At 43.1% G+C, this 26,252-nt stretch overlaps 2 protein-coding genes across 3 annotated transcripts; one reads left to right on the top strand and one right to left on the bottom strand.

The window, feature by feature from the left end:
• Nucleotides 1–227: 227 nt before the first annotated feature.
• On the bottom strand, nucleotides 228–9,682 carry gtf3c6 (general transcription factor IIIC, polypeptide 6, alpha). Of its 2 annotated transcripts, XM_085282026.1 has the most exons (9): nucleotides 9,529–9,680; nucleotides 5,232–5,273; nucleotides 3,408–3,807; nucleotides 3,298–3,331; nucleotides 2,935–3,015; nucleotides 2,776–2,839; nucleotides 1,022–1,066; nucleotides 823–930; nucleotides 228–642 (listed from the first exon to the last, which is right to left on the bottom strand). In XM_085282026.1, the coding sequence occupies exons 3-9, from the start codon at nucleotides 3,506–3,508 to the stop codon at nucleotides 515–517; spliced, it is 561 nt and encodes a 186-aa protein (XP_085138152.1). In that variant the 5' UTR covers nucleotides 3,509–3,807; nucleotides 5,232–5,273; nucleotides 9,529–9,680; the 3' UTR covers nucleotides 228–514. The 2 variants fall into 2 exon arrangements, with proteins under 2 accessions (XP_085138152.1, XP_085138153.1); XM_085282027.1 differs by lacking the exons at nucleotides 3,408–3,807; nucleotides 5,232–5,273 and having other exon boundaries at nucleotides 9,529–9,682.
• LOC146569606 (zinc finger homeobox protein 3-like) lies at nucleotides 8,842–26,095 on the top strand. Its single transcript, XM_085282022.1, has 11 exons — nucleotides 8,842–9,186; nucleotides 11,618–13,325; nucleotides 13,414–13,952; nucleotides 14,122–14,335; nucleotides 14,988–15,095; nucleotides 15,201–15,337; nucleotides 15,503–15,613; nucleotides 17,141–17,303; nucleotides 17,417–22,140; nucleotides 22,229–22,894; nucleotides 23,006–26,095. The coding sequence occupies exons 2-11, from the start codon at nucleotides 11,654–11,656 to the stop codon at nucleotides 23,120–23,122; spliced, it is 8,451 nt and encodes a 2,816-aa protein (XP_085138148.1). The 5' UTR covers nucleotides 8,842–9,186; nucleotides 11,618–11,653; the 3' UTR covers nucleotides 23,123–26,095.
• The last annotated feature ends 157 nt before the right edge of the window (nucleotides 26,096–26,252 follow it).

Genomic DNA, 26,252 nt, shown 5'->3' with positions numbered 1-26,252 from the left:
CCAAATAGTAGATTTGATCAGAAATATGAAAGCCATTATATTTTAAATCATATACCCCTCTGAATTCTTTATATGTTTATGTAGCTCATTGGAGAAATAGCAATTTATACTGCCTGTTTTGTCTTCCTTTGCTCAGGAATTTTCATTATTGTAAATTCTAAGCTGACCCAGTATCTGTATGTCCATCCTATGAAGATATGATGAGAATTAATATACATGACAACCTATGACAAATTCTGTTTTTTATTCGGGTGTGATTTAACTACATTCATGTTTTGCATAAAATATTTAACAACTTATGCATGACATTTGCCGACATAGAGGCTTAGTATAAAAAAGGCAACAATTACACATTGTGTAAAAATAACAGTAACTCAAACATGTCTCCTGGTTAGCTCTGAAGTGTAATCTAACTGGCATGAGTTTGTTTTTCTTACAGAGTCTCTCAGAGCCATAAAAATTAAAGTGTTTTATGTAACAATGGGAGCTTATGGCACAGCAAAGTCTCTATATCTCAGCCAACTGCTGAGTTATCCAAATCTGCATTGTCCCCATCTTCTTCTGTCTTGTCGCGCAGGTTAACATTTTCTCCTTGACTGGATTCACAGGTTGTGTCCATCTGTTTCCCACCATCACAGCTTCCTGTAAGACAGACATATTTGGGTTTTTAGCATTTTATTTTCCAAAGTTGATTCTTTATCAAACTGCAGATAAAACTGCAGGTTGTGCTGATTAACTCCTAAAAGTATACAGAGTTGTATCAACAATGTTAGACGTGATCATCTATGTTGCACTGCACTGAATTTGGGCAATCAGGCTGACCTGTGCTTGCTTCACCCTCTTTCTTCTCTGTGAGAAAGATTCGTTGCATTTTCAGTTTCTTCGCTGTGTGGCATAAGTACTTCAGATCTAGACCACCAACTCCTTTTCCTGCAGACAAAAACAAACAAAAAAAAAAAAAAAAAAACCCCAACTTAAGTACTTAAGTAAAACCACTGAAAAAGTTGTAGTAAATTGGTACCTTTTCCTGGTGTCTCCTCAAACAGCACACAAGTTCCCAAAGCATCTTTAAAGAGGCAAAGATAACAAAGATTTAAAAAACAACAAAAAACTTCACAGTAGAGCAGGGCGATATGGCCAAAAATATTTATCACGATATATATTTGAAAATTTGCGATAACGATATAACCGACGATATAATTGATGCGAGACAAAATACAACTCCACAACATTACTAGCGCAAAAAGACAACCTTCCATTTATTTTCACTTAAAAAAGAAGCTGGTTTTTATGTACATTAAAGCTTTATAAAAATGTAACAGTGCAAATGCAAATTCCTTGCTGAAAGTTTAACCAAAAGGCATTTCCAGTAGAAATGGGCTGACATATCCTGAGCATAACCATGTATAATATCCACTGAAGTTAAAAAGAGGTGCTTTGCAACATTAAACTGCAGTGTGCAGTACACATTTTTCGGACCATAAGGTGCACGGGATTATAAGGCACATTAAGCGAAACAAAGCAGTCAGATAAATCAAACTTTATTAAACTCATTCTTCTTGCTTCCTCCACTTCTGTACCATTGATTCATTAATGTTGAATTCTCTGGCAGCTGCTCTATTCCCATGTTGTTGCAGTATATTAATGACTAACCTCGTATTGTGGATGGATTATCTCAGTTGTTCTCCTGACTGAAGTTTGGTCCGTTTACAGCATCCTGCCATGCGATTGCATTTGTCTCTAACCATGAAGAACCTTCACGTTAACTTTTATAAGTGGAAAAGTGTTAGTGTTCGTCCTCCAGCTTCACTGTTTATGTTATGCTAACATAGCTGTGTCGCTAGCGATCACGTAGCACATCATTATATACCAGCTAGCCCAACTTCAGTAACCCTACAAACGTCACTGCTGTTTAGTTTCCTGTCTTCATTTATGTTGGAAGTGATAGCAGAGCTGTACGTTTGATTTTTTTCAGAAATCTCTCAGTCAGAACATGCAATATCATGCTTAGGTAACTAGCGAAACTAGCGAGCTAACTTCCGCTAGCTTCCTGCTAACTTCTAACTCCGTTAAATGTAATAACTTTTGTTTTCATGGATGCCTGGAAGTTAAACTTTATAGTTACACCTGGTAAAGCAGCAATGCTGATCGTTTTATTAAAGATGAAAGAATTTAGACAGTTTTTAACTCTAAGTGATGCTGCAGTGTTGTTTGACCTGAAACATACGGAGTTTAGGACCCAGATTACTCCCAGATTTAAGAGCATCTTAGTCCGACAAATACGACAATAACAACGGCTGCTTGCATGTTCTGCAAAAAAATGTGCTTTGTTGTGTATCTGACGGACAAACACCAAACCAGTTCCACATCACGGAAGTTGCACCATTTTTACAAACCAATTCTGGTTCATCTGTTTCACTCAACAATCGGCCATGTGCGTATGAAAACAAAGGCACTGCGCATGCGCGTTTTACTCCCATTCTATCGCGATATTTCATTTTCCTATCGTTGCCTAACATTATACCGGTATTACCGTGAACGGTATAATATGGCCCAGCCCTACTTCACAGACAATCAGCCAGCGGCACCCACATGCTCATCTATTAATGGCTTATATTTCCAGAACAAACAATCTGTAATAGTTAATCAGATATCAGACTAGAAATGACTCTTTGGAACTAAGAAAGGACATCAACATGAATAAGTATCCTCACAGGATGCAAACACAGCAGGTACAAGCAGTTTGAATCTTTTTCATTTTGCAAGATTTCTCACCTTCATATTCTCCTGCAAACACATACGGTCCAACTTGCATCATGGGTCTGTCGCTGTCAATGTCCTTACACACAAAAGAGAAAAGTAGATTTATGAAGCTACACTGGAAGCAATTAGGTTTCTCTTTTCTCAGTACAACAGAATATGCTTCAAACTCACCAGTATCTTGCATGTGCCCCCACTCTTGGTCAGAAAGTCATTGTTGATTATACCAGAGAGCTCCACCACAACAATCTGCTCCTAAACAGAGCAAAATTATTGATGCTTTAGAAAACATAAAAGTGCATTAGAAAAACAGACTCCCCTGAGAGTTATTTTTTCTTTACGTGTTCGTGTTAATTATTAAATACAAAAATACACAAAAGTCAAATTATCTGGTGTGATGATTGTCCCTTAAACCAGCACTTGGGAAATGTTACGCTATCAAACGGCTCTGTATCCTCATGTGCAGTTGAGCTAATGCGGTAGCTTCAGGGGGCTACATCGAATGGGAACTACTAGTAAATTGGTGGCATTTCATACCTCCTCTTCCCATTCGTCTTCCATGCTGAAATTCCTGTAATGAAAAAAAATATTGTAGGTTATAATTTATGTTTAATTAAGAAAATATATCGAGCTAAACCGCTACTCACTGGCTTAGTAATGTTTTGACAATTTCCGCGAATGTACGGTGGCCGAGAAGAGCCTTTCCAGCGTGTTTTGCCGGGTAGCGCTCAGTTACAAGTCCGTCCATCGAGGGGCGGTGTTGCTCAGTTTTGCAGGTAAATTTCAGAGCGGAGCTATTTAATGAGAACTGGAAATTTAATGATCAGGACTTAAATCTGTCTGTTTGTCTGTGTCTTCTGCCAACAGCTGAGAACTCTGAATCTAAATATTGGCTACCTGTAGGCATACTCATGACCTCCATCTGCCATTAGTGTTATTAATGCCCTCCTGTTTTGAGGCCATGGTCGACATGGTGATGAGATGAGATCAGGTGAGATGAGATGGAATAAGATGATACATTTTATTGATCCCCAAGGGGAAATCCATCTGTCAAAGACAGGGGCATAAAAAAATGAAAAGAAACTCAGATCTCACACATATTCAAAAACATAAAAGAAACAGCCACACAAACAAACACAGTTAAATTAAGAATAAAAGTGGAGTGATATTAAGAACTAAATGAAACACTGGAGGTTTGTGACGTCAACAAATGCTGCAACCCCTCAGGAAAAACATGAGCATCTCAGTGTTTTTAGGTTACTGTGCAGAAGTGAATGGAGGCATACTAATACAAACGCTTCAGAAGCAAACATCGAGCTGAAAGTGTGCTGTCCAAAATCATTTATATGATTAAAGTAAGAAATATAAAAATGCTCAGAAACTGCACCTAATAGCCATATTAATTTGCGGACTGTGCTCAGTTGGAAAAGGACAAATGCTCACCAGTGGAACCACGAAGCCTAAAAGCTGAAATGTTGTTGTTGTTTTTAACACATCTGCCATTCAGTTGACTCTGACTTCTTTTGTATATTTTTGTCCTTAGAATGCTCACCTGGATTTAATTTTGTTGTAACATAATCATAATGAATATTATATGTATTTGATAACTACAATACATTTGACGTGCCTGAAATATATAACAATATTTAATAGCCAAAAAGGGGGGAAAATGATACTCATTGATCTCTATGGGAAAATCTCTTTTTCCTGGCTACCCTCTGCTCTGGGGTCAGAGATCAGGGTCAGCTGAGGGTCAGCATTATCGATGCTGGTTGGGTTTCATCATTCCACTTAGGGTGTCTAAAGAGGACTTCTTTTTTCTCACAGAGTCCTCCATTTTAACTCCTTGTGCCTATATACTATCAAAACAGCTGCAGAAAATAGAAAAATGTGAAATAAATTTGTGCAAATCTACTCAATTAACTATAAGTGACAAATAGCTCCTTACACATTAGCAATATTAGGTCATTATTTGGGTAAATACATTTTTGAATTTTGTTTTTCACAAATCCTCTTCCACTGAAAGCCAGGTTAACATCGACTAAGAGAAGTGTAGTAATTGTTAACTTGTTTTAAGTCGGCACATCGGCTGGTGTTGGGGCATTAATAGTAGATTTAGGGAATCTTAGGAAGTCTGGGGATTAGATAGCCTACTATATTTAATCGCACAGAAACTTCACCCCTGCAAAATCCTTATTTTTAATTTTTGTTTGCATTTATCATCTATACTGATTTACTCTGGAAGAAAATGACTAAGTTTGTTCAGGTCTGTTATACAAAACTAACAATTCATTGTGAGGCCTATTTTATTACTGTAACATTTTGTAGCAGAAACCTAAATTTTTGTTTTTTGTAAGTTGCTGAGAAATACAATTTTTCTCAACAATATCCATCCAAGTTTCATGAATCTGATCAAGTCTCTTTTTAGTGAAGTTGTTCATGCACCAAGAGTGTTTTCCGTCTATAAATACCTGTGCAACTGGAAAGGAGACTGAAGCTGGCTGAACCTCACCCTTAGAGAGAAAAAAACAACAAGATTTTGAATCAAAATCAGGCAAAGCAAATTAAAGCGGGGTGGGGGTGCAAATCTCCCATGTGCCTTCTCCCTCCCCGTTTCTGGCCTATCATCTATCTCTGGACCATGGTAGGGGTTGTCATGTCGACCAGCCTACTAGTTACTATGACAACGGCTCAAGGGGAAGCTCTTGCTAGGGAGGTTATTGCCTCCTTGGGGATGTAAGAAGGACAGGGGGAATGTGAGCGCAGACAAAGAGACACCCAAAAAGGCAGGAGTGAAAGGTGAGGTCAAGCCAGAGTGTGTTGACTGGAAGTGTGTCTGCATATGAGGCAGTTTACATTTATAATCCCACAGTACGGGACAGAGTGCGTGAAGGACTAAATCAGTGTTGTCCCACTGAGCCTTTGGATGTAGTACAAAGTTTCCTCTCTCTTGGAAGAGGCCCGAGCCTGTCCATACATGATGCATTACACTTCCTTCTCAGTGCCATACCCTGGGGCAGAAAGGGGCGGAGGTAAGTGAGGGAGTGACATTAAGGACCCTCCAAGGTGTCAGATGGGTCCCCAGCTTCCCCCCATATTTTGTCATATAAATGTCATAAAGACAAGTTTGGAGTTGTGGAGCTTTTGCTGTTCCTTCTGCCTGGGGGGTATCACAATGGTTAATTGCCCCATTAGTACTGACAGGGTAAATTGGTGGAAGGGCTAACTATATATTACAGTGAAAACAACAAACCCCTGGCATACACCTGAGGGCATGGGAAGCTTGGCACATTTAACATTACAGCCTGTGCATACTTGAGTGTTTAGGCAAAAGATGGGATGAGTGTGAATTTTGAATGTACAATCACACCAGCTTTAATACATTATTACAACTCTACACTTATATCTATGGAAATGAACTCAGTGGCAGTCACAGAGAGCGGCGCTGCTTTCGTCTGTGCTGGATCGACGTACGTTCAAACCGATGAGGAAAAATATTCTATTTTTTTCTATTTAAAAAAAACCTTTTAGATGAGGATCGCTGTTGAGGTGGATTGTGCCCAAAAGCATACAGACATGTTCTCCTCACACCGAGACAGACATCAAATGCGTTCGCCCGCCTTTCTGTTTTAATGAAAAACACTTGCAAATTCAATGCAAATGAAAATCTATATTGATAAGCAATACCAGTAATAACAAAGATCATTTGAAGGCCTTGGAGTCATTACACAAGTCTAAGGTTTGGGAAATTTGACTAAATTCAAATGGGCTATGTATCTGAAAATGTCAGGGAAACATATTTCCCTTGTATGTTTTGTTCTTACAGGTTACTCTGTTACATTTATAAGAAACAAACATCTGACAAACTAAAATCAGTAAAAACATGAATGTGTATGAGCAAACAGAAACATTTCCAAACAGCATATAGCCACATTGCAAAAGCTTCAATTAACATTTTTTCTCTCTCTCTCTCTCTCTCTCTCTCTCTCACTCACACACACACACACACACACACACACACACACACACACACACACACACACAATGTCTGGCCTAACGTTATGAAATGATAAAATAGTATACTGTCACGAACAAATTGCAGAAAATCCATGCTGGCACTAAAACAACTGATCCATCCACGATTTTGCTGGAGCTCATTCCAGCTGTGATAGGGTGAGAGGCGGACTTCACGTTGGACAGGTCGCCAGTCTATTCAGGGCCAACAGATAAAGACACAACAATTCACACCTGCGATCAATTTGGAATCACCAGTTAACCTAACACGCATGTTATTAACCATGGAGACACGAGGGGAACATGCAAACCACACATAAAAAGGCCCCAGCAGGTCGGTGGATTCAAACCCAGGACCTTCACGCTGTGAGGCCACGATGCACACCACACACAACAGATCTGTCACTGGTTTTTTTTTATTATTTCTATTGTGTATATATATATATATATATATATATATATATATATATATATATATATATATATATATATATACACACACACACACACACTATCACGTCTTTTTTCAGGTTTTCGAGATTTTCATAAACAATTACTAGATGTACCAAACGAAGGCCATTTTTTTAGCAATGTCTTAAGTGACCAATCGAGGACAACCAAGAGAATCACAAATAAAATGTCAGTGCACTTAAATCTAACACAGGTAGAAAAAATAATTATAAAAAATTTATATTCATGACTTTCCTATTCCGATATGACCTAATAGTGCGGTTGCTTCACGCAACAGTGAGCTGACAGAAACCTATATTCATTTAAGCTTCTGTGGAAATTCAATCAAATATGAGAATCTACAGACTGTTTTATATATGGACTTTTTTGCAGGAAGACTAACGTTTGTGGGGGAAAAAAAATGTACAATTGTAAAATAAGGACGAGATCAGCTCTGACAAACAAAGCTCAGAAAAGAAATAAAAGGGAAGAAAATAGATGCTATGGATCTTAAATTTAAATGCGGTGTTCACCTTTTAAAATATGGACGATCGACAGATTGCACATCCAGCGTGAAATTCACAATAGTATTATCATAACAATAGATTTCGGTGGCGAGGATGGACGGCCGGACTGGAAACAAAACCCTGCTTGGCTAAAGGTCTTCTGTGATTCTGTGACAGCAATGGATACAATAATTTAGCTTTAGCCTAAATATATATATTTTTGACTTTTTCCAGAGAATTTTTCTTTCCAGTAACATCAAGCCAGTGTGCCAAACTCGAGTCCACTGCTTCGACTAACCTGATCAATCCAAAAAAAGAAAAGGATGAAATACCTTATTTCTCAGCCTATATCCAACCATATAATAGTTTTTTTTCCTTTGTTGACCTAAGTATACATTTTAGATCTCTTCAAGGCCTTCAGTTTTTCACAGTTTTTAACTTTTACGAGCCAAATGATCGCAAACAGATTTAGTAAAATAGTGTAATTTAGGCGCATGGCATCATGCATACGTTTGGGCGTCTAACCTGTGCTTTATCAGGCACAAATGTCAACAAGATATCTCTAAAACAATCCTCGAGGGCCTTTTGGTGTGTTTGTACCAGTCTTCACAGTGAAGCACAGTGACAGCGTCGCGTTTTGCGGCAGGTTTTCCATTTTTGCACATTCGTAAAAAACGTCTGGATTAAATGTTTTTTGTTGATGTGGATTTTAGTTCGCCGTTTTTATACTTTACAGCATTCCGATGTGTGTTTTGGTAGAATTACATATTTTAAAAAAATTCTGCAAAACTGTTTCCTTTCTAGATATTTTAAATGGGTGGATTTGTTTCTTAGAATCCATCTAAATGGATACGCCTATTGGAATTTCCAGCAGCGACACACTAGTATAGAATAAAATGTAATGTTTCGGCTGTAATCTCATACTTTTAAAAAAATATTTTCCTCTCCTCGTCTTCTCCTTGCGTCCCCGGCAGCCTCTCCCCCCTCCCTCCGTCCTTCCTCCCCCCCCTCCCTCCGTCCTTCCTCCCTCTCGCTTCTCTCTCGCGGAATCCTATTGATCCAAACGGGCTAATTAGCGGTGTCTGCGCAATTACGCACATGCGCACTGGGCGTAATCTCAGCCATTTTTTGAAGGAAACTAATTAGCAGGAATAAAGAGCCAAGTGTTTTTCCTCCCACAGTGATCAGAACTCATTCTACCTCTGGAGCTCGCACAAACCCCTCCGTCCCCCCATCTTCTGTTTACTACAGCCTATATGTAGCTTTAATTACACTGTTGTTTGGTAACAACTTGGACCCCGCTGCTCTCTCTCCCTCTCCCCATTTTTTTCTCTTCCTGGCTCCGTAAAAACGCAGAGGATCATTCATAAGGAATGAGTGGACTCTCTGCGCGATTGTTTTCTGGACTACTACACATTCAGCGTGCGGAGCTTTGTACCAGAGTCGCTGCAGAAATGTAAGTGTGTCATTTGTTTACGATGTTAAAGGGAGCTGGAGGGACGCGACTCGGCGGTGGGGAGGAGGGGATGTTTGGTCAGTGTAGCCTCTAATTCTCACAAATCGAGCTTTTGTGCGTTAGGTCACCTGTTACTGGTTACTGATCACTCTCGGCTTTTGATGAATCGGGCTAGGATACACTGTAAACAAAGGCTGAAGTAGTGTGGGAGCTGATGGTTGGTCAGTGGCTTGACAACACAGAGACGGGGAGTGAACTATTCAAGCCACTGCCCCTCCGGTATTCTCCCAACAGCCCGGCTACTGTGGTCCCAGATTAATGCTAAAATACCAGTGCTTTTACCTTGAGACTGCGAGGAGGTCGTTGGCTTATGGTCCACCGAGTCTTCACGTATAAAAATCAGTATTTGTCCATATCCAACTGTGTTTATCCAGGTCCCACACGGGCAGACAAAAGGCATTTTCCTAAAGTATTGCTTCACAACTCTTCTCTCTGCCTGTTTCTCTCTCCTTCTCACACCCCTGCTCTCTCTTCTCCCTTGTAACACACACAAGCACACACTCGTGCACACACCCACACCCACACACCAGTCTAGGGAATCCGGGAATACACTTTTTGTTGTATATTTGCACATGATTTTTATGTTGCAACTTCTGTTGCGCCACAACTACAGCAATAGGCCTGTGCATGTTGGATTTCAGGTGTTACATGTGTGCTTAATTGACATCACCACAATTAGCAGCACAAAAAGAGGTACAGGCATATTAACAGACAGAGATGCACACACATGTGCACAGACAGACAGACAGACAGACAGACACACACACACACACACACACTGTTAAATGATGGCTTCCCGCACTTGATCGATGAAGAGCCAGGAATGCTTGTATAAATAGTTACATTGCCGATAGACCCAGGTTATTGATTGCAGTGTAAATGAAAATCTTTATCAGATTAGAGACTGTTCTCAGCTGCTGGCAGGCCTGCTTGGTCCCTCAGCATTCTCTGGCAGGACAGTGGACAGCAGCAGTGGGCAAGGGTCTGTGGCCTGTGACATAAACACAGTACATTAAAGCACTATCAGGGTGCCGATATGAGCCATATATCTTAAAGCTGCAGAGAGGGGGAGGGGGTGGCTACAGGAATGAGAGAGAGAAAAGGGGTGTTTAAGGAGGAGGAAGAGGGGGTTGGTTGGTTGAAGGAGAAGGTGAAAGGGTAGATTAAGGTCTCTCCTTGATTAAAAAAGGTCAGTAATGAGATTGTGGGACACACGCAGGCTAACAGAGATGTATCTGTCTTAGATGGCATTCATCTGTCATTCAGAAACTGACGAGGGGAGAAAACCTATCCATTTTTAAGGAAGTATCTATAGTGATACGTTTTTATATAAAGTGAATTAGATTCATTGTGAAATTTTATTGCTCTTTTTTATTTTATTAATTTATCTTAAAGTATGATAGAACGTTATAGGCCAGTACTAGCTTTATTTCAAAGTAATAATTACAAAAGTAAAGTCTTAAATATGTAGATTTAATAAGCTGTAATAAACTGTTTGAAGTATTCATTTTTCAGACATGCCTCTGCTGTGGATTACAAATGAATAATAAAGCTTCAGTTTAATAAAAGCAGGGATTTATTATTTATTACCCTCTAGTATTTATGTGCCTGGGTATTTCTGTAGCAACAGAGCTTACAGGGGATGGAAGCAATATAACAGACCCAGACTGTGAATAAGTCAAAATAAAATCCACGGCAATGCAACACCACAAGTAAAAACTGCTTCGAAAGTGACCACAGATTAGAATTTTTTTTTCTTCACAAATTAGAATTAATACGCATCTAAAATCAGAAAAAAGAAAGAGATTCAAGTACATATTTAGCTGTGTTCACTTCTTGTTTTTGTGCTTAATGTGCAAAGTGTGTTCTCAGTGTAAAATTCGCTTGTGTGCTAGACGATGATCCCGTATCCTCATATTATTTGCGTCCTAGTGTGTGCAGCAGAAGATACAGAGACTGATACACAGGCTTTTAAATGTGTTCTTTTATCTGCTTTTATCTAAGTGTGGCAATTTAGACGAAGCCCTTTAGCTCAGAAGCATTCAGTTCTTTATTCAATCCTATCCCCTGAGGAATATTATAGACCTCCTGCGTAGCCTTTACCCGCATTCCTCTACCTAGTTTAGCGCTTGTGCTATTGATTTTCCCATTAAGGGCTAACGCTAACCCCTGGGTAACCAGCCTCTGGATTGCGCACTGTGAAGGCTCTATCGAACAGATGCTATCCAGGGACCCTAATCAATGCGTCCACTGTTATGCAATAATATTTACATGACATATGTTGTTCATTTTCTCCTCTTTTTTTATTTCACTCTTCTGTCTCTGCCTGTCCCGCTCTCTTCTTCTCTTCATCTGTAACTGAAACACACAGGTGGGGTAATGATGTGTGGCAGCTGTAGCCTCTGGTATGGACAGCGGTGAGGGAGGAGGAGGGGATGGAGGGGGAGGAGAGGAGAGAGATGCTGACCTCAGTCCCCAGGCTTTATCTCTTCCTCTCCTGACCCTGGCAGTCATTCCTGAGCAGGGGTCATCCTCTCATACCTCAGCCATGGCCCCTACCAAAGAGCCCCTGACCCTGCCTCAGCAGGAGGAGGAGGGCACAGAGCGGTCCCAGGCTAGAGAAGAGACCCAGGGAGGAGAGCAGAAAGAAGGAGGGCGACATTCACGGGAAAATGGAGTGCGTCAAAGGCAGGGGATGAAGGAAGACTTCGGGGAGGGATATTTGTCAGGGCAAAACAAGGAAGAAGGGGAGGTGCTTGTAGGTATAGGAGAGGCATCAGTTACAGGGGGCCTCCCAGCAGCCCTCAACAGAAGAGGCAGAAAGGAGGAGAAGGAAGAGGAGGAGGCCATCTCAAACCAAAGCCAAACCAAATCCAAATGTTCTTTATTACCTCAACAGAGCCAGCACAGCTCTTCTTCCAGCACTGCAAAGGCCAGTGGCACACTCGACAGCAAAATAGCCGCCTCTCCAAAGCCCTCTCCCACTCCTTCCCCCTCTCCAAAGCCCTCCCCCTTTTTTCCCATTTCTCCAAAGCACTTCAGTTGTCCGTCCTCCTCTTCTGCCGTGCTGAGCGAGACAGAGGTAAAAGACATTAAGGGAAATCAGGGCTGGATTTCTGGGTTTCCTCAGAGCTTTAGATCCCAGCAGTCTTCTCTGGCTTTTCCACTGGCAGGTACAGAGCCTGCCAGTACACCTGCTGAGGATGATGGTCTGGCAGGGGTTCCTCATTCTTCCATTTCCAATGGAGATGGTGCCAAAGCTCCAGAACCAAATGACAGCCAGCTAGACACCGAGGTGGATGATGAGAGAGACAAAGAAAGAGAACAGAAAGAAGCTGTCCTTAAAAACCACAACCAAGACCTCTCTCCTACTTCACTGACTGGTCACATGACTATAATGCACTCACGTAATTCCTGCAAAACCCTGAAATGCCCCAAATGTAACTGGCACTACAAGTCTCAGCATACGCTGCAAGTCCACATGAAGGAAAAACATCCAGAGACAGGAGGCCAGTGTGTGTGTGGCACATCTGAGGGAAAGTGTGTGTGTGGTGGTTCAACACGAGGTGTGTGTGTATACTGCAGGTCGGGGAAACCCCATCCGCGTTTAGCCCGGGGTGAAACCTACGCCTGCGGCTACAAACCCTACCGCTGTGAGGTGTGTGACTATGCTACCTCATCGAAAGGCAACCTCAGCATACACATGCAGTCAGACAAACACCTTAATAATGTTCAAAATGGGGGAAACTTGAACGGCCACATGCACACTTCTCATATTACTAACAGCAGCAGCTCCTCCAATGGTCACGAAGTGGATGAGCAGCCATACAGCAAGCTGACACTCTCTATCCCCACACCTACTACCCAGCCTGCCAAGCTCACTCCACCTGCACACTCCCACTCTCATGGTAAGCGGTGGCGATGCGACGTGTGCGACTATGAGACCAGCATTGCCCGCAACCTGCGCATACACACCACCAGCGAGAAACACACACATAACATGCTACGGCTCCAGAGAGGTTACTATCTGTCTCACTGCAGGAGCCTTGCCCCACAGCTTAAACACCTGCAAAACACAGGTGAGTGATGTGTCACAACTGTCACTGTTATCCAGCATTGAAGTTTCAAAATGTGTAAATTGTAATTTGTGCTTTCTCTCTGCCGCAGGTGCCGAGCTTTCACTGAACATGCGGCTGACCAGTCAACAAGTCGCAGAACAGCCAGTTACCCTTGGGTCTACACTGACTCCATCTCCCTCCCCTTCCCCGTCTCCCCCTCCAGCTCCATCTCTGTCCCCCACTGGACCCCTTTCCCAGGGTGTCTTCCAATGCCTTGTCTGCTCCTGCTTTTCGTCCGACAGCTTAGAGTCTGTGGAGCAGCACCTGAATGCTCCCCGTTCCTTGCCCCAGTCTGAGTGGTGCTCCCTAGTTGCCGGTGGTTGCCACTGCAGGCTGTGTGGTTACACCACCCCGCTGAGGGCTAACTTCTCCTTACACTGTCAGACCGACAGACACCGCACCCGTTACCAGCTTGCTGCTCACCTCCAGGAGGGGGGAGACAGGGGTCAGGAGGGGGCTGCCCTCATTGCTAAGGGCAACCCCATCCAGCTGAGGTGCAACCTGTGTGACTACGTGACCAGCAGCTTGGAGAAGCTCAGAGGGCATTCCCTCAGTTCACACCACGAGGCGAGCGTCCGGGTTTACAGAGTAAGTACACAAAACCACACCTTGTCATACTCCAGAACAAAAACCCTTGCGTCTTAGGAATGGCAAGCTACACTTTAAGTATAAAGTGTAATGTTATTAAAAAAGATTGAGGAACCTTTGCGAGCTCATAATATTGTTTTGCTTTGTCTCCTTTTCACTATGTTATTAGTTCCTGCAGCAGTATGATGGTGAAGTCGATGGAGGTTCGTGGCTGTTCCATTGTCTTCTATGCAACCACTCCTCCTCTTCTAAACTCCAAGTACTGAAACACAGTCAAACCCCAACCCATCAACAGCGGGAAGGGCTACTACAGCTGCAGCCAATGGGTGGAGAGGAGCTGGCAGCCATTTTTACCATTAGGAAGAGCCCTGATGGTGTCACGGGTGAGAATATGAACTGTGTGTGGGTGTATTCTAATTCATGTTTCATGTGGTTGCTGACAACGGAGAGCGGACTCGGGATTAAGATGAAAAGAGCGAGAAAATGAGTAATGGCTTTTGCTGAGATATTGATCAAGCAAAGTGATTAGTCGATACACATCCTTGTTATATCCCCAATCACCCCTGACAACAGCTAACTAGCACCTGCTAATCAATGGACCAATACAAATCCCCAGGACGAGAACTGTGGGAGGCAGAGGCTAGCTCCTACTCTGCAGCCACATGCAAGATAAAACAGTAATATGCTGTCTGGAGTGCGCACCTAAAATGACTAGTCCAACACTTTATTTGTAAATTTAATCTATCCGATGATTTGCCTCTGTGTAGATTAAGACTTATTGAGATGAACCGATGTGTTGTAAGTCCATATTACCCTTACTCCACCTCTGAGGAGAATCTAATGTAGAATCAATACTTGATCAATAGTGTATGGAGGCAAGCAAGAAGAATGAAGTGTGCCCCACTGAAATTGCTCTTTTTGAATGATGTTACCTAGCGAATAATATAAACTACAATTAGCTTGATAGTTTGCAGGAACATAAAGTATGAAGCACTGTGTTTGTAGGACATAATTACTTGTCTTGTTGTCTCCCAGGAGAGCTCAGTGAAGATATGGAAACTTCCAGCGAGTCCTGCTCTGGTCCTTTGGACACAACCAAAGACACATGTAACTTGGGGGCAAAGAAGATTTCTGCAGAGACAGGTATTGCTGCTTACATCAGTTCTACAGCATACTAATTGTTAAACATGATGCTAGTATGACAATGTATTTTGTTGTAATTATATTCATATTCATTTTTACTTTTAGAAAAAAATAGAGTGGAGGAAGGAGAAAAGAAGGAGTCAGTGCCCTCAGTCAAGCGTCCGTCATCTGGATGCACGGAAATGGAAAACACCATCTTAACCAAACGCCCTAGAACACACCAGCAAAATGAGAACCAGCAGGTGACACACTTTTAAATTATTCAAATATGAATAAGTGAATACAGAATGTACCGCTGGACATAACAAATTAAAAGCCTGCGCATTTCCTTGCGTGATCTGTGCCACCTTCAGATTCACACTTCTCTCCCTTCTATATTTTTCTCCCTTCCCTTTCCTCTCTTTCAGACTGTCCAGTGCCCTTTGTGCCAGGTTAAACTCCCATACACCCAACTTCGACAGCACCTCACACATGTGCACAGTGTGGCGCAGGACTGTGTAGACAAGCTCATCAGCACAGTAAGTGCATGCAACTGTGTATTTGCTGTATTTGCGTTTGTCGGGAAGCAAAAGAAAATGTGAGGGCAAGCGATGGGGGATGGGGCAGAGTGAAATGTAGGGAGACAATTCCATTAAGAAGGCACCAGAGAGAAAGGCAACGCTTTTTTTTTAATGCATGTTTAAGTAGCTCCCCGCTATCATCTTTGATGCAGCCGTGCATTCTGTGTGTATGTGTATGCGCGTCTCTTAGAGTGGAAGAGAGAGGGTTTGACTGAGTGAGTGAGGGAAAAGCCAGTCTTTCTATAATGCATGTTTAAGTAGCCCTCTATTACCAGAAGTGCAGTCAAGCTAAAAAGGGGCCCCCCTGCTTTTTACTGTGTCTCTCCAACTAACAATGACCGGTCATCTATCCACATCACCATCCGCCATCTCCTTGGCCTGTATGCTAAGTGGCCTTTGTCTCTTGCTCTCTTCCCTCCACTTCACTGACTGCTTTTCACCCTTTTTCCCCTCTGCTGCCCTCCCTCCCTCCCCCCTCCAGCTACTCCTATCATTCCTATTCTGCAATTTCTGGCGTTGCCCCTCCCTTTCTGTCTCTCCCAAGCTCTCTCTCAATTTCTTATGCGTTACCCCTCCCTCACTCACTGTCTTTCTCCAAAGCAGTTTTTTTTTTTTGTTCATTGCCCCATACTTCCTCCCTCCCTCTCCCTGCTCGCTCTTTTTCAAATCCTACACCCCTTAGTCTCCCCCTAGTCCTCCCTCCTTCCTTCCCCCCTACCCCTCCCTCACTCTCTCTGATAGTAATTGAGGTTCATTAATTCAGACTGAGGTGATGATGGCCATTATGTACCTTGCTTTCCAATTACGCTCTCTAGATTAAGCCTGACCTTCAGTTTTCTCTGCAGTGTGTGTGTGTGCGCGCGCGTGCATGTCTGTGTGTGTGCAGTTGTTCTTCCCTTTTGCTCTTATGAAGCTGTTATGCAGAGAAAACTCTTGTCATGTAAATCTCATCTTTAGCTGTCTGTCCTTTCCTTTGGGTGGCTAGCTGTTCGGGTAGATATAGTATTTGCTCTTATTGCTTGAAGCTGTGGGGACGGAGGTTTTCTATATGAAGAATGATTTTAAATAAATTCATTATTCAGCTCAGTAAAGTTTTATTAAACCCTTGGGGCATGTTGGAGGGCGTCGCATGAACTGAAGGGCAGACCCACATATCTCAACCATGTATACTTATTAAGAAATTGATGTGCCTTGCTGCTTAGACTGCTGTGCAGGCAGGTGCAAGATGTAACGATACACTTTAATGTTTTATGATATCAGTAAGGGGAGTGCAGGCACTCTGTGTTTATACATCTTGAGATTTGCTTGCTATTATCCTCTACAATTAAGCATGTTTTATTCATAATGTAGGATTAGGAAAACACTGGGAATACCCCAGCTTTCTTTTATTCCGAATTGGTGAAACAAACCTTAGTGAGAAAATTTAACAAAGGAAAAAAAAAAAAAGACCAAAACTGACAGCCCGTTACATTTTCTTTCTTCCAGGTCGCAACACCCATGGAACAACCGCAGCCTCAGCTGGAGACAGAACTACAGGCAGATTCTCTCACAGATGATATTCAGAAAAATAAAACCACCAAGAATAGCAATGCAAATAGCTCCCATGCTGCAGATTCCTGCGCTTCAACCAATTCTCAGAAAAACAAAGGTTGGTGTAAAGTGCCAAACTGATACCAGTTTACTAATTAAAGAAGCAACAATAGCACACCATGCTACTTTTATTTGCCCTGCTCACAGCCATTATATCTGTACATTTTATAGGCATTTCAGTGGAGAGCACTGAGGGAGACGTAGCCGCACCCAAAGATGTCACAGCTCTTCTCACCCCACCCCTAGAAGACAACACCACTCACCCTTCCAATGGCAGATTGGCTCCCCAATCCCCGACTCAGATCCCCCCATCCTCGCCTCCCACCTCACCACCCGGTGACCCCCCTCCCCTTTCTGATCGTCATGGTTACCGGTTCCGTTGCAGCAGGTGCAGCTTGGCGTTCCCCACTCAGGAGAAGCTCCAGCTGCATTGGCAGTACCATGCCATGAGGGCGGCGACAGAGTGCCCCCTCTGTTCTAGACAATGCCGCAGTCAGGAGGCCTTGCAGAGACACATGCAGAACACGCACTCACAGCTGGACAGCACACAGGGACAGAATACGCTATGGCCACCTCATACTGTGCAATACACGGAGAATAACAAGAATTCAGCTCAACAAGATTTTAGTTTATCACCCCAAGTGGGTCAAGAAGCAGGAGAGGGAGAGGATGAAGACATAGATGAAGGAGCAATAAGCATGGAGGGAAAAGATGAACAAAAAGATGTTAAAAATAAGGAGAAAGGCATGGTTTCTGAAGTGGATGGAGGTGAGGAGGATTTAACTGAGCCAGAGAAAGGGCCACATGAGGAGATCTTATCAGAACTTGGTTCCAGCTCTCTTGTCAAAAAGAGCTCTAACCCCACAATGGACCGTTATCTGGATCCATCTAGGCCCTATAAGTGCACCACATGTTCTGAATCTTTTACTCAGAAAACGATCCTTCTGGTCCATTATAACTCCGTGTCCCATCTCCACCGGGCCAGACGAGCCCTGCAGGAAACTGGCACTAGTGTTGCTGCTCCAGAGGCTCCCCGCGGCCCAGATCCTAGACCATACCGCTGCCGATTGTGTGGAGTGGGCTATAGCCAGAGTTCCACACTGGATATACACCTTCGATCAGTCCTTCATCAGACTAGAGCGCGTGCCGCTCAGAATCCCACATCACAGACGCCTGCATCTACTGTAGCTGTTCCACAGTCTGTCCCCACTACAGCTACTCAGGCCGCTACCACTAGAGAAGAAACACTGAAGAGTTTGCCTTTCACCAAGAGGCCAGATGGCATGAGCTCGTCAAATTCTTCATTAGCTGGTTCTGGCTTAGTAGCTGACGCCCAGCCGATCCTGTCCAACCCAACAGAGAGCCCGCAGGCTAAAAAGCGAGTGTCAGATCTTCTAGCTTCAAGAAACCAGCTAATGCTAATACAACAGCAGCAGATAGCCCAGGCACAGGTCCAAGCTCAGTTACAGCAGCACACAGCTTTGCTCCAGTCTCAAGTTATGCAGCACCTTCCCTTAGGGCCAGAGAATCTCCTTAAACAACACTTCTCCCTGACCCCAGACAATTTGCTTTCTCTTCAGCAGCAACTTCTTCTGCCCTTTTACATGTCTGGAGAAATGAAGCTCAACCCAGAGTTCATTGTTAGTAGCCCAGAATGTAGCCACTTGATATCTGCCAGCTCTATCCTGAAAGAGCAGGTTAAGACAGAGGCTAAAAGGGAGACTCAAACAGATGAGAAACAAACCCAGAAACAAAGTTCAAGTTCAGTTAATACCCAACCAAAGGATCTTTCACAGTGTGAAGCAAAGGTTGATGCAGTCTGCAGTGACCCCCCTACTAACCAGACAGAAAAAGAAAACAGCAATTCTAGTTTTGAGGAAGAAAAACGAGAAATGCATGCTCCTGTTGTTAAAAATGAGAGTCGGGAGGAGGAAGCCGTTTCCTCCTCATTTCATCTACTTGGATTGCAGTGTCCTCCTCCCAGAGTGCCCTATGCTGCTGTGAATGGGGAGCCTCTCAGAGCCCTTCTGCAGAGTTATGGCTATGAGTTAGCACTGCAGTATATACAGAGTAGACACAAGCACCAGCAGCAGACAGCCACTCAAAAAATACCAGATAAGCAAGAGTTTTCTGATATAAACAAGATCGAAGTATGCTCAGAAGAGGAAAGAGATCTATTTTGTAAACTACAGGCTGGAAAGATTGAGCGCTGTGATAAAGGAGTGGAAGGCAATGGAAACATAGAAAGGTTGACAGAAGAGAAAAGTGAGGACAGAGGCAAAGAATCGACTAATAAAGAGAAGAAATGCTGTGAAAGAGGGAAGAAGTGTAGAGACTGTGGCAAGTTCTTTTCAGATGCATTGATTTTAAAAAGCCACCAGGAGTATATTCACAGAATGCTGTTCCCCACTGCTGTCCTGGAGAGGTTTTCCAGAGAATACAGGCTTCAGTATGACCAGATGTACCCACTTACACAACCTAAATCTGAAGAGGATTCAGTTCCACCTCCAGCTCCAGCTCCTGCTTCAGCTGCATGCTCAGAATCAGAACAAGCACCAGAACCAATGAAGGCTCAAGTTAAAACCCTTGAATCTTCACCAGGTTCAGAACCCATGAATAAAGCAGATTCTACAGCTTCAGACCTAACAGTAACTGCCCCTTCAGCTTCTCCTGCTTCTCCTGGTCAACCTCTAGATTTTTCACAGCACGAGACACCCATCCAGATCTCAACCACACCTGCTGCCCCTATTTCCCAGAACACTCCCCCTTTACCTCTTCCCTTACCCAAAATACCTATGCTCCCTCTTTCCTTGCCTCAACTTTCTATACCACCACTACCCCTACCAAAGCTTCCTCTACCACCAATTCCTTTTCCCATGGAGCTACCGCTCCTCCCTCCTGTTGTGATGCAGTCTGTGGCTCTTCAGCCCCAGCCTTGGTTAGACTCGAGTGTAAACCCTGAGCTGGCAAAACTCTACCAGTCTCAGCTTAACCCTGCACTGCTGGGGCAACAACCACAGCTTAGCCCAGCTTTGTTAGCTCAGCAGTCACAGCTGAGCCCAGCTTTGTTAGGTCAGCCTCCACAGCTCAATCCTGCATTGCTTGGCCAACCATCCCAACCCAGCCCTATCCAAGCAGGACAGCAAAGTCAAGTCAGCCCAACAATACCTGAACAGCAGCAGGGGAAGAGAACCCGAACACGCATCTCTGAAGAACAACTAGCTGTTCTAAAGAAACACTTCAATATTAACAGTCTCCCTAATGATGAAGAGATCAACAAGATGTCTGCTTCGTCCGGTCTGCCTCACAAAGTCATCAAACACTGGTTCCGCAACACCTTATTTAAAGAGCGCCAGCGAGACAAGGATTCTCCTTATAATTTTAATAATCCCCCAACCACAGCCCTGGAGGACTCCAGAGAGGATATAGCACAAAACCAGTCTTTGGCGCTTTCCCCATGTTCACTGTCCCCTGGGTTCCCACACAACGCTTCCCCACAGCCTCAGACAACAGACCTGCATAGAGGAGAACACCATAGGGGCCGACGCTCTTCACGAACCCGCTTTACGGAGCAGCAGCTGGAAACCCTGCAGGGGGTGTTTGAGGCCACTCCCTACCCCAGAGAGGAAGAATATGACAGGTTGTCTGCTCTGTTATCTCTCCCTAACAGGGTCATTGTTGTGTGGTTCCAAAATGCCAGGCAGAGAGCCCGCAAAAATCAAGACCGAGGCACTGATGATGGATTAGAGGTGAAGTTTGACAACATACACAAGCAGCGAAATGGCTGCTATCAGAATGATGATAATAATCAGGATAATAGCTGTGAGGATGAAGGACAAGGTGACTCTCAGAATGAAAACTCCATGGATCTGACGTATGAGTATTACACCCAACCTGACTCACCTGCCCTTGATTCTTCTACTCACTGCACAGAAAGTGAGCATCCTGTAGCCAAAGGTGAACCGACACCTGCTCAAAAGAAGCAAGAAGATAAAATAAGTTCACCTCGAACTAACATAAATGCAGCTCCTGATAATACTGAAAAAAGAATTTCAGATGCAGAAATCCAGCTTAAAGAAACTATTCCAGCCATGAAAACAGGGTTTTCTCTACAACCTGAGACCAAATTGCCAACAGAAGGTACTCTAGAAAGATCCCAGCCTCTTGCTACTTCCTCTTTACAGAAAACAGTACACACTACATCTCATCCAGACCAAGTGAATACACACAACCCTCCTTCAGATCAAGCTGTTGAAAAGGCTCCTGAGACATCACCCAGCCTCCCTTCTGCTCTAGAGTCTGAAACAAGTCACAATGATACTGCAGCTTGCCCATCCACTGAAACCCATCAGCAAACCCAGCTCCAAACCCAGGCTCAATTCCAGTGCAATCTTTGTCCAGCATCCTTGCCATCATTCCAGCTGTGGCAGGAACATCAGACCAGACACCTCCTAGCAGCTCAATCCCAGGTGCAACTCCTCCACTCCAGCTTCACAGACCGAACCATGCCTTATATGATGCTTCACCCCAACCATCCCTTAATGGCGAGCCAAATGCTTTCCCAGATACACTCAAATCCCACACTTCCCATGATTTCGCACTTAAACAACATACAAATGAAGAACACACTCTCTGATCACTCTAGTAACACACTTACAAATCCCCTGACAACCATAAAGCAGGGTACAGCGCATATATCAGAGACCGGTTTTGAGGGCCAAAGGGGCAGCAGAGAGGTCGAGGAGGAGCACAGAAGAGATAAACGTCAGAGAACCACCATCACTCCAGAACAACTTGAAGTGTTGTATCAGCGCTACAGCTTGGATTCTAACCCCACCAGAGGAGTCCTCGAAAGCATTGCACGCGATGTTGGTCTCACGAGACGAGTGGTTCAGGTACTGAATAGATGAGAAGACAGTGATGATAATTTTGTGGTGTTGGTTCAGCTGAATTTTAAAGCACATGTCTTCCTTCCTTTCACAGGTTTGGTTTCAGAATACCAGAGCGAGAGAGAGAAAAGGGCAGTTCCGGTCAATGGGGCCAGGATCCAGTTTCAGCTTGGGTTTGAATCACTTGCGATGCCCATTCTGCAGGGCTCTCTTCAAGGTGAAAAGTGCTCTAGATGCACACATGAGGTCACGCCACTGGGCAGAGGCTGAAAGAGCAGGCTTCAACTTAACAATGAACAATGGATCCAGTGGGCAGTCTGGGATGGCTATGTCTGTCATGGACAGACCAGGTCCATCGATATCCTCCAGCCCAATCCCAAACCACGGCCATGTCATCAGCAACCGAGAGTCAAGTATGAAGTTACCCCTAACTACTTTGCCTTCAACCACTCATCTAAACAACCCCGAGGAGGATGATGACTATGAGGAAGATGATGAGGAATACCCGTGTGAGGAGGGTTCCAGTATGGCTGACCAAGGGTCTCTTAGTCCTGAAGGATCTGTGGGTCCAAGCTCAGACTGGGGTGAGACACAAACTTTGCAGCAGCAGCACCATCAACAACAGCAGCGCCAAAGGACACAGATGAGCCACTTCCAGTTACTCCAGCTGAAAGACTTTTACAGAAGCCATCGCACACCCAACCGACAAGAGTGTGAGACACTGGGCCAGGAACTGGGTCTGCCTCACCGTGTGGTGCAGGTAATTGTTTTTAAGTATTTAAGATTAAAAAAAAAAAAAAAAAAGAGGAAAAATCTTTAAAATGATATTTGATGATTGTTGACATTTGTTTTGTTTAAATATTCTTTGAAGGTTTGGTTCCAAAATGCCAGAGCTAAGGAGAAGAGGGCCAGGAGCCTGAGCTCTGACTCTGCTGAGAGGGAGAATGCTGAGCTCTCGGCGGGAACAGGGGAGAGAGACAGAGCTTAGAGAGGCGGACTGCTTCCTTCAACTACGTTCGCACCAAAACCCCTCCTGCAGTTGCCATCTTACTCCAAACAAACACCATGTCCAGTTGCTGCCATCCCTCTAACACGAACGCCCCAAAGAAGCCGAGTTGCAGTGGCCCAAAGACAAACTCTCTCAGCCAAAAGTAGGAGAGAGCACAAACCACGTCCTGTCAACCACAGCTTTCCAGTCTTCATTTTTTCCTTCAACTCTTGCCCAAGTCTGTTCTTTCTAAAAAGAGCTTCTCTCCTTATTCAGTCAGACACCTTACTACAACCAAACTCCACCTTGATAAAAACCAACCAGATGCCACAGAGGCCAAAGAGCATTCTCAAAGTATGTGACCTCACTGCCCAGCTAGACCTGCAGTCTACCTCTCAGTCTGCACGACAGACTCACAGTGGGCCCTCCACCAGACCAGTGCTAGATGACTAGCTGTGTAGCATGTAGTGCCAGTCTGTATGAGGCTGGAACAAAAAAATGTCAAAGAGATTTTAGTGTAAATAGAGAGCTCCAAAAAATAAACTTGAAGAAAAAACGGTTAGAAGTGGAAGAAGAAAAAGAAGAGGAAAAAAAAACCTGAATTGTATCCTTGAAATACACAGGGATATTAGCATAGAGCTTTTGTAAAGACTGACTCAGATTCCAAAGCTCATAACCAAAATTTTACATGTCTGTGGATTTCGTTTGAACACGTTTGTTTTCAATAACAAACTGCAGAGCTGACGTCTGTACGGTGAAGGGGTGAGATCTGCAGCTGGCATAGGTAAGCCGAGTACCAATAGACTGACCCGGTGCTAGAATGCAGCTTCACCCTCCAAAAGCCAATGATGAGTCTTCTGTTGTACATGTACTCCTTCTATGTTCCTTTAGTGGATAACAGCCCAAATAGCACAGAAAGTAAAGGCCAGTTTGTCCCAAAAGGGACAAACTATTTTTTTATAGCACTCAACCATTAAACTGTATATGAAAACTTTAACCAAACTCGAATTTACGTTGTGTGTGTTTAGTCATAGTTTCTTAATATAAATCTTATGGATTGAGATAAACTGTCTTGCTTCGATATAATAGTGTCATGATTATGAAAAGATTATGACAGCTTTGATATGTTCAGGCGAGGTGACTTACTGCCTTTCCGTTCTATTTGAATATACCAATGGCTTACCAATGTTATGTGATTAATGTAAAGCTTTCTATGCTCAGGTCAACAGCTCAACATGGCTCTGCTTCAAATGTGATCTTAATACTGGACTTTTCTGTTTTTAAAACAGAAGAGACACGGTTTAACCATGGACTAAGTATTAAAGGATATCTTTAAAAAAAAAGAAGAAAAAAAACATCTCTGTATTTCAAAGATCTGAGCTTTTCACCTCTGAGTAATAGATTGTTACAAAAAAAAGAACCTTATTGAAACTAAAGTGTTTAATAGCGTGAGGGGTAAATGTACAGTATTTAGCTTTTGTATGGTTGACTCGAGACTTCATTGGATGTTTGAGACATAGCTCTCTTTTCCACTTACAGAAAGAGAGCTACTGCGCAAAGCTGAGAAAAAACTTCGGATGTTATTGATGTTATTTTTGTACACTTAATTTATTTTCCCTCCTTTTCTCCCTCCCCACCTACCCACTTTCCGCTTTTTCTCACTACCTTTCTTCCTCTGTTCATTTGCAACCAGTCCTTATTCTATCTGTAATAATGATAATATAACAATAATAGCTAAACAATAATTAATGCTTTAAGACAAAAATCCAAAGACGTGATAATACTTTAACCATATGACCTACAAAAAAATAAGCGCTACTGTTTACTTGACGATGTATTGCTGTTTTTAAAGAAGGAAGGAGTCCCTGTATCTAAGCTACTGTTTTCTGCCTCTCATAAGCACACTGGAGACTGTAACCAAAACCCCAAACTAGAGCCATGGCAGTCTGTAATATAGCGGTTGAAGAGTTTTACTTCTCTTGAGAAATGTTGCAGTTTATTTTTCTTTTATACCATAGTGTTGAACTTCAGCCCTTAAGGATGTCCAGTTTGCTGCTAATGTACTGTAGTTTCTAACGATACTGTAGAAAGATGCATGCTCTGATCGCTTTACCACTAGGCTTTAATGACTACAAACTGTAATGATACCTGTGATGCTGTTGATAAACTGCTCCTCTTTTATTCTGTTCAGAAACAAATGGATATGTGGGGCTCAATTCCATCAAGTTTTTTTTTTTTACGGTATCATAATAATTACCCTTTCTCAGAAAACAGAAATGGCTTTCGTAATATCAGAATTTTTTTTTTCTTTTCTATTTTTTTTGTTAAAGCTTCCAGTCTGAGAGAAACCCTCCGGGGGCATTTACTTCTCAATGCTTAAGGAGATACTGCAGTTCTTTGAAGGAGTTCAGCCCCAAACCCTCTACTGGTTGATGTCTTTCTGTGTTGCAATGTCTCTTGTCCGTTTGTCCAGCTTAAACAGCTTTGCTAAACTCAGACTGACATCACAGCCGACTTTCCAAAGGATGTGGACTGACTAACTCTGTCATGTTTCGTTCTTAACTAACCAATGTTTACGACAATACCAATGAGCTTTCTTCTGTACAGAAATGTGCATTCCAAATACCACAAAGGCAGTTTTTTTTTAAAAATATACTGATTATTTTCAGATTTAATTTCTCTCGTATTCTCTTGATCTTAGTGACTGTAAGATGTACATATTGGAGTACTCTATGGTGAAGAGACTCTGTTATCCTTACTGTAGGTAAAACAGTTCTTTTCATTTTTTTTCCTGGATATGTTGTTGCCATAGTGATGACCAAAAAGATACCTGTGATGTGCACCTGTCCTTATGTCCTGCTCCAGTGGTTTAGTGTGTCTCTATACTCTCCCTACCCCAGTTGTGCTGGTGTGTGTTTCTCTTCCTTTCCCTCCCCGTACTCCACTGAGCTAAATAAAGTCTGCTTTGGTGCACGCTCTGGTCTCATCCTTTTGGTGTAGCCGAGAGAAGCCATTTTGTGAATGTTGTGGTATGCGAGGGTGTCTGCTTGTTACATGCGTGTTTCATATTCCAGGGTGTATGTTCGGCGGCGGTGTGCGTCTGGCTTGGGAGGCTTTTGATGTGCAACCG

The sequence above is a fragment of the Mchenga conophoros genome, linkage group LG7 (assembly GCF_057382185.1).
Source record: "Mchenga conophoros isolate Kocher_MC1m ecotype Shallow Benthic linkage group LG7, M_conophoros_male_GT1.1, whole genome shotgun sequence".
NCBI lineage: Eukaryota > Metazoa > Chordata > Actinopteri > Cichliformes > Cichlidae > Mchenga > Mchenga conophoros.
Note: the sequence above shows the minus strand (reverse complement) of the source record. Positions and strands in the feature narration are given on the sequence as shown.

Coding starts and splice junctions, on each gene's coding strand:
- gtf3c6 (XM_085282026.1), bottom strand. CDS start 3,508: ATGGACGGACTTGTAACTGAGCGCTACCCGGCAAAACACGCTGGAAAG. Junction 3,332..3,407: donor GTCAAAACATTACTAAGCCA/GTGAGTAGCGGT, acceptor TTTTCATTACAG/GAATTTCAGCATGGAAGACG. Junction 3,016..3,297: donor AAGACGAATGGGAAGAGGAG/GTATGAAATGCC, acceptor TGCTCTGTTTAG/GAGCAGATTGTTGTGGTGGA.
- LOC146569606 (XM_085282022.1), top strand. CDS start 11,654: ATGGACAGCGGTGAGGGAGGAGGAGGGGATGGAGGGGGAGGAGAGGAG. Junction 15,338..15,502: donor AGCAAAATGAGAACCAGCAG/GTGACACACTTT, acceptor CCTCTCTTTCAG/ACTGTCCAGTGCCCTTTGTG. Junction 22,141..22,228: donor TCACGAGACGAGTGGTTCAG/GTACTGAATAGA, acceptor TTCCTTTCACAG/GTTTGGTTTCAGAATACCAG.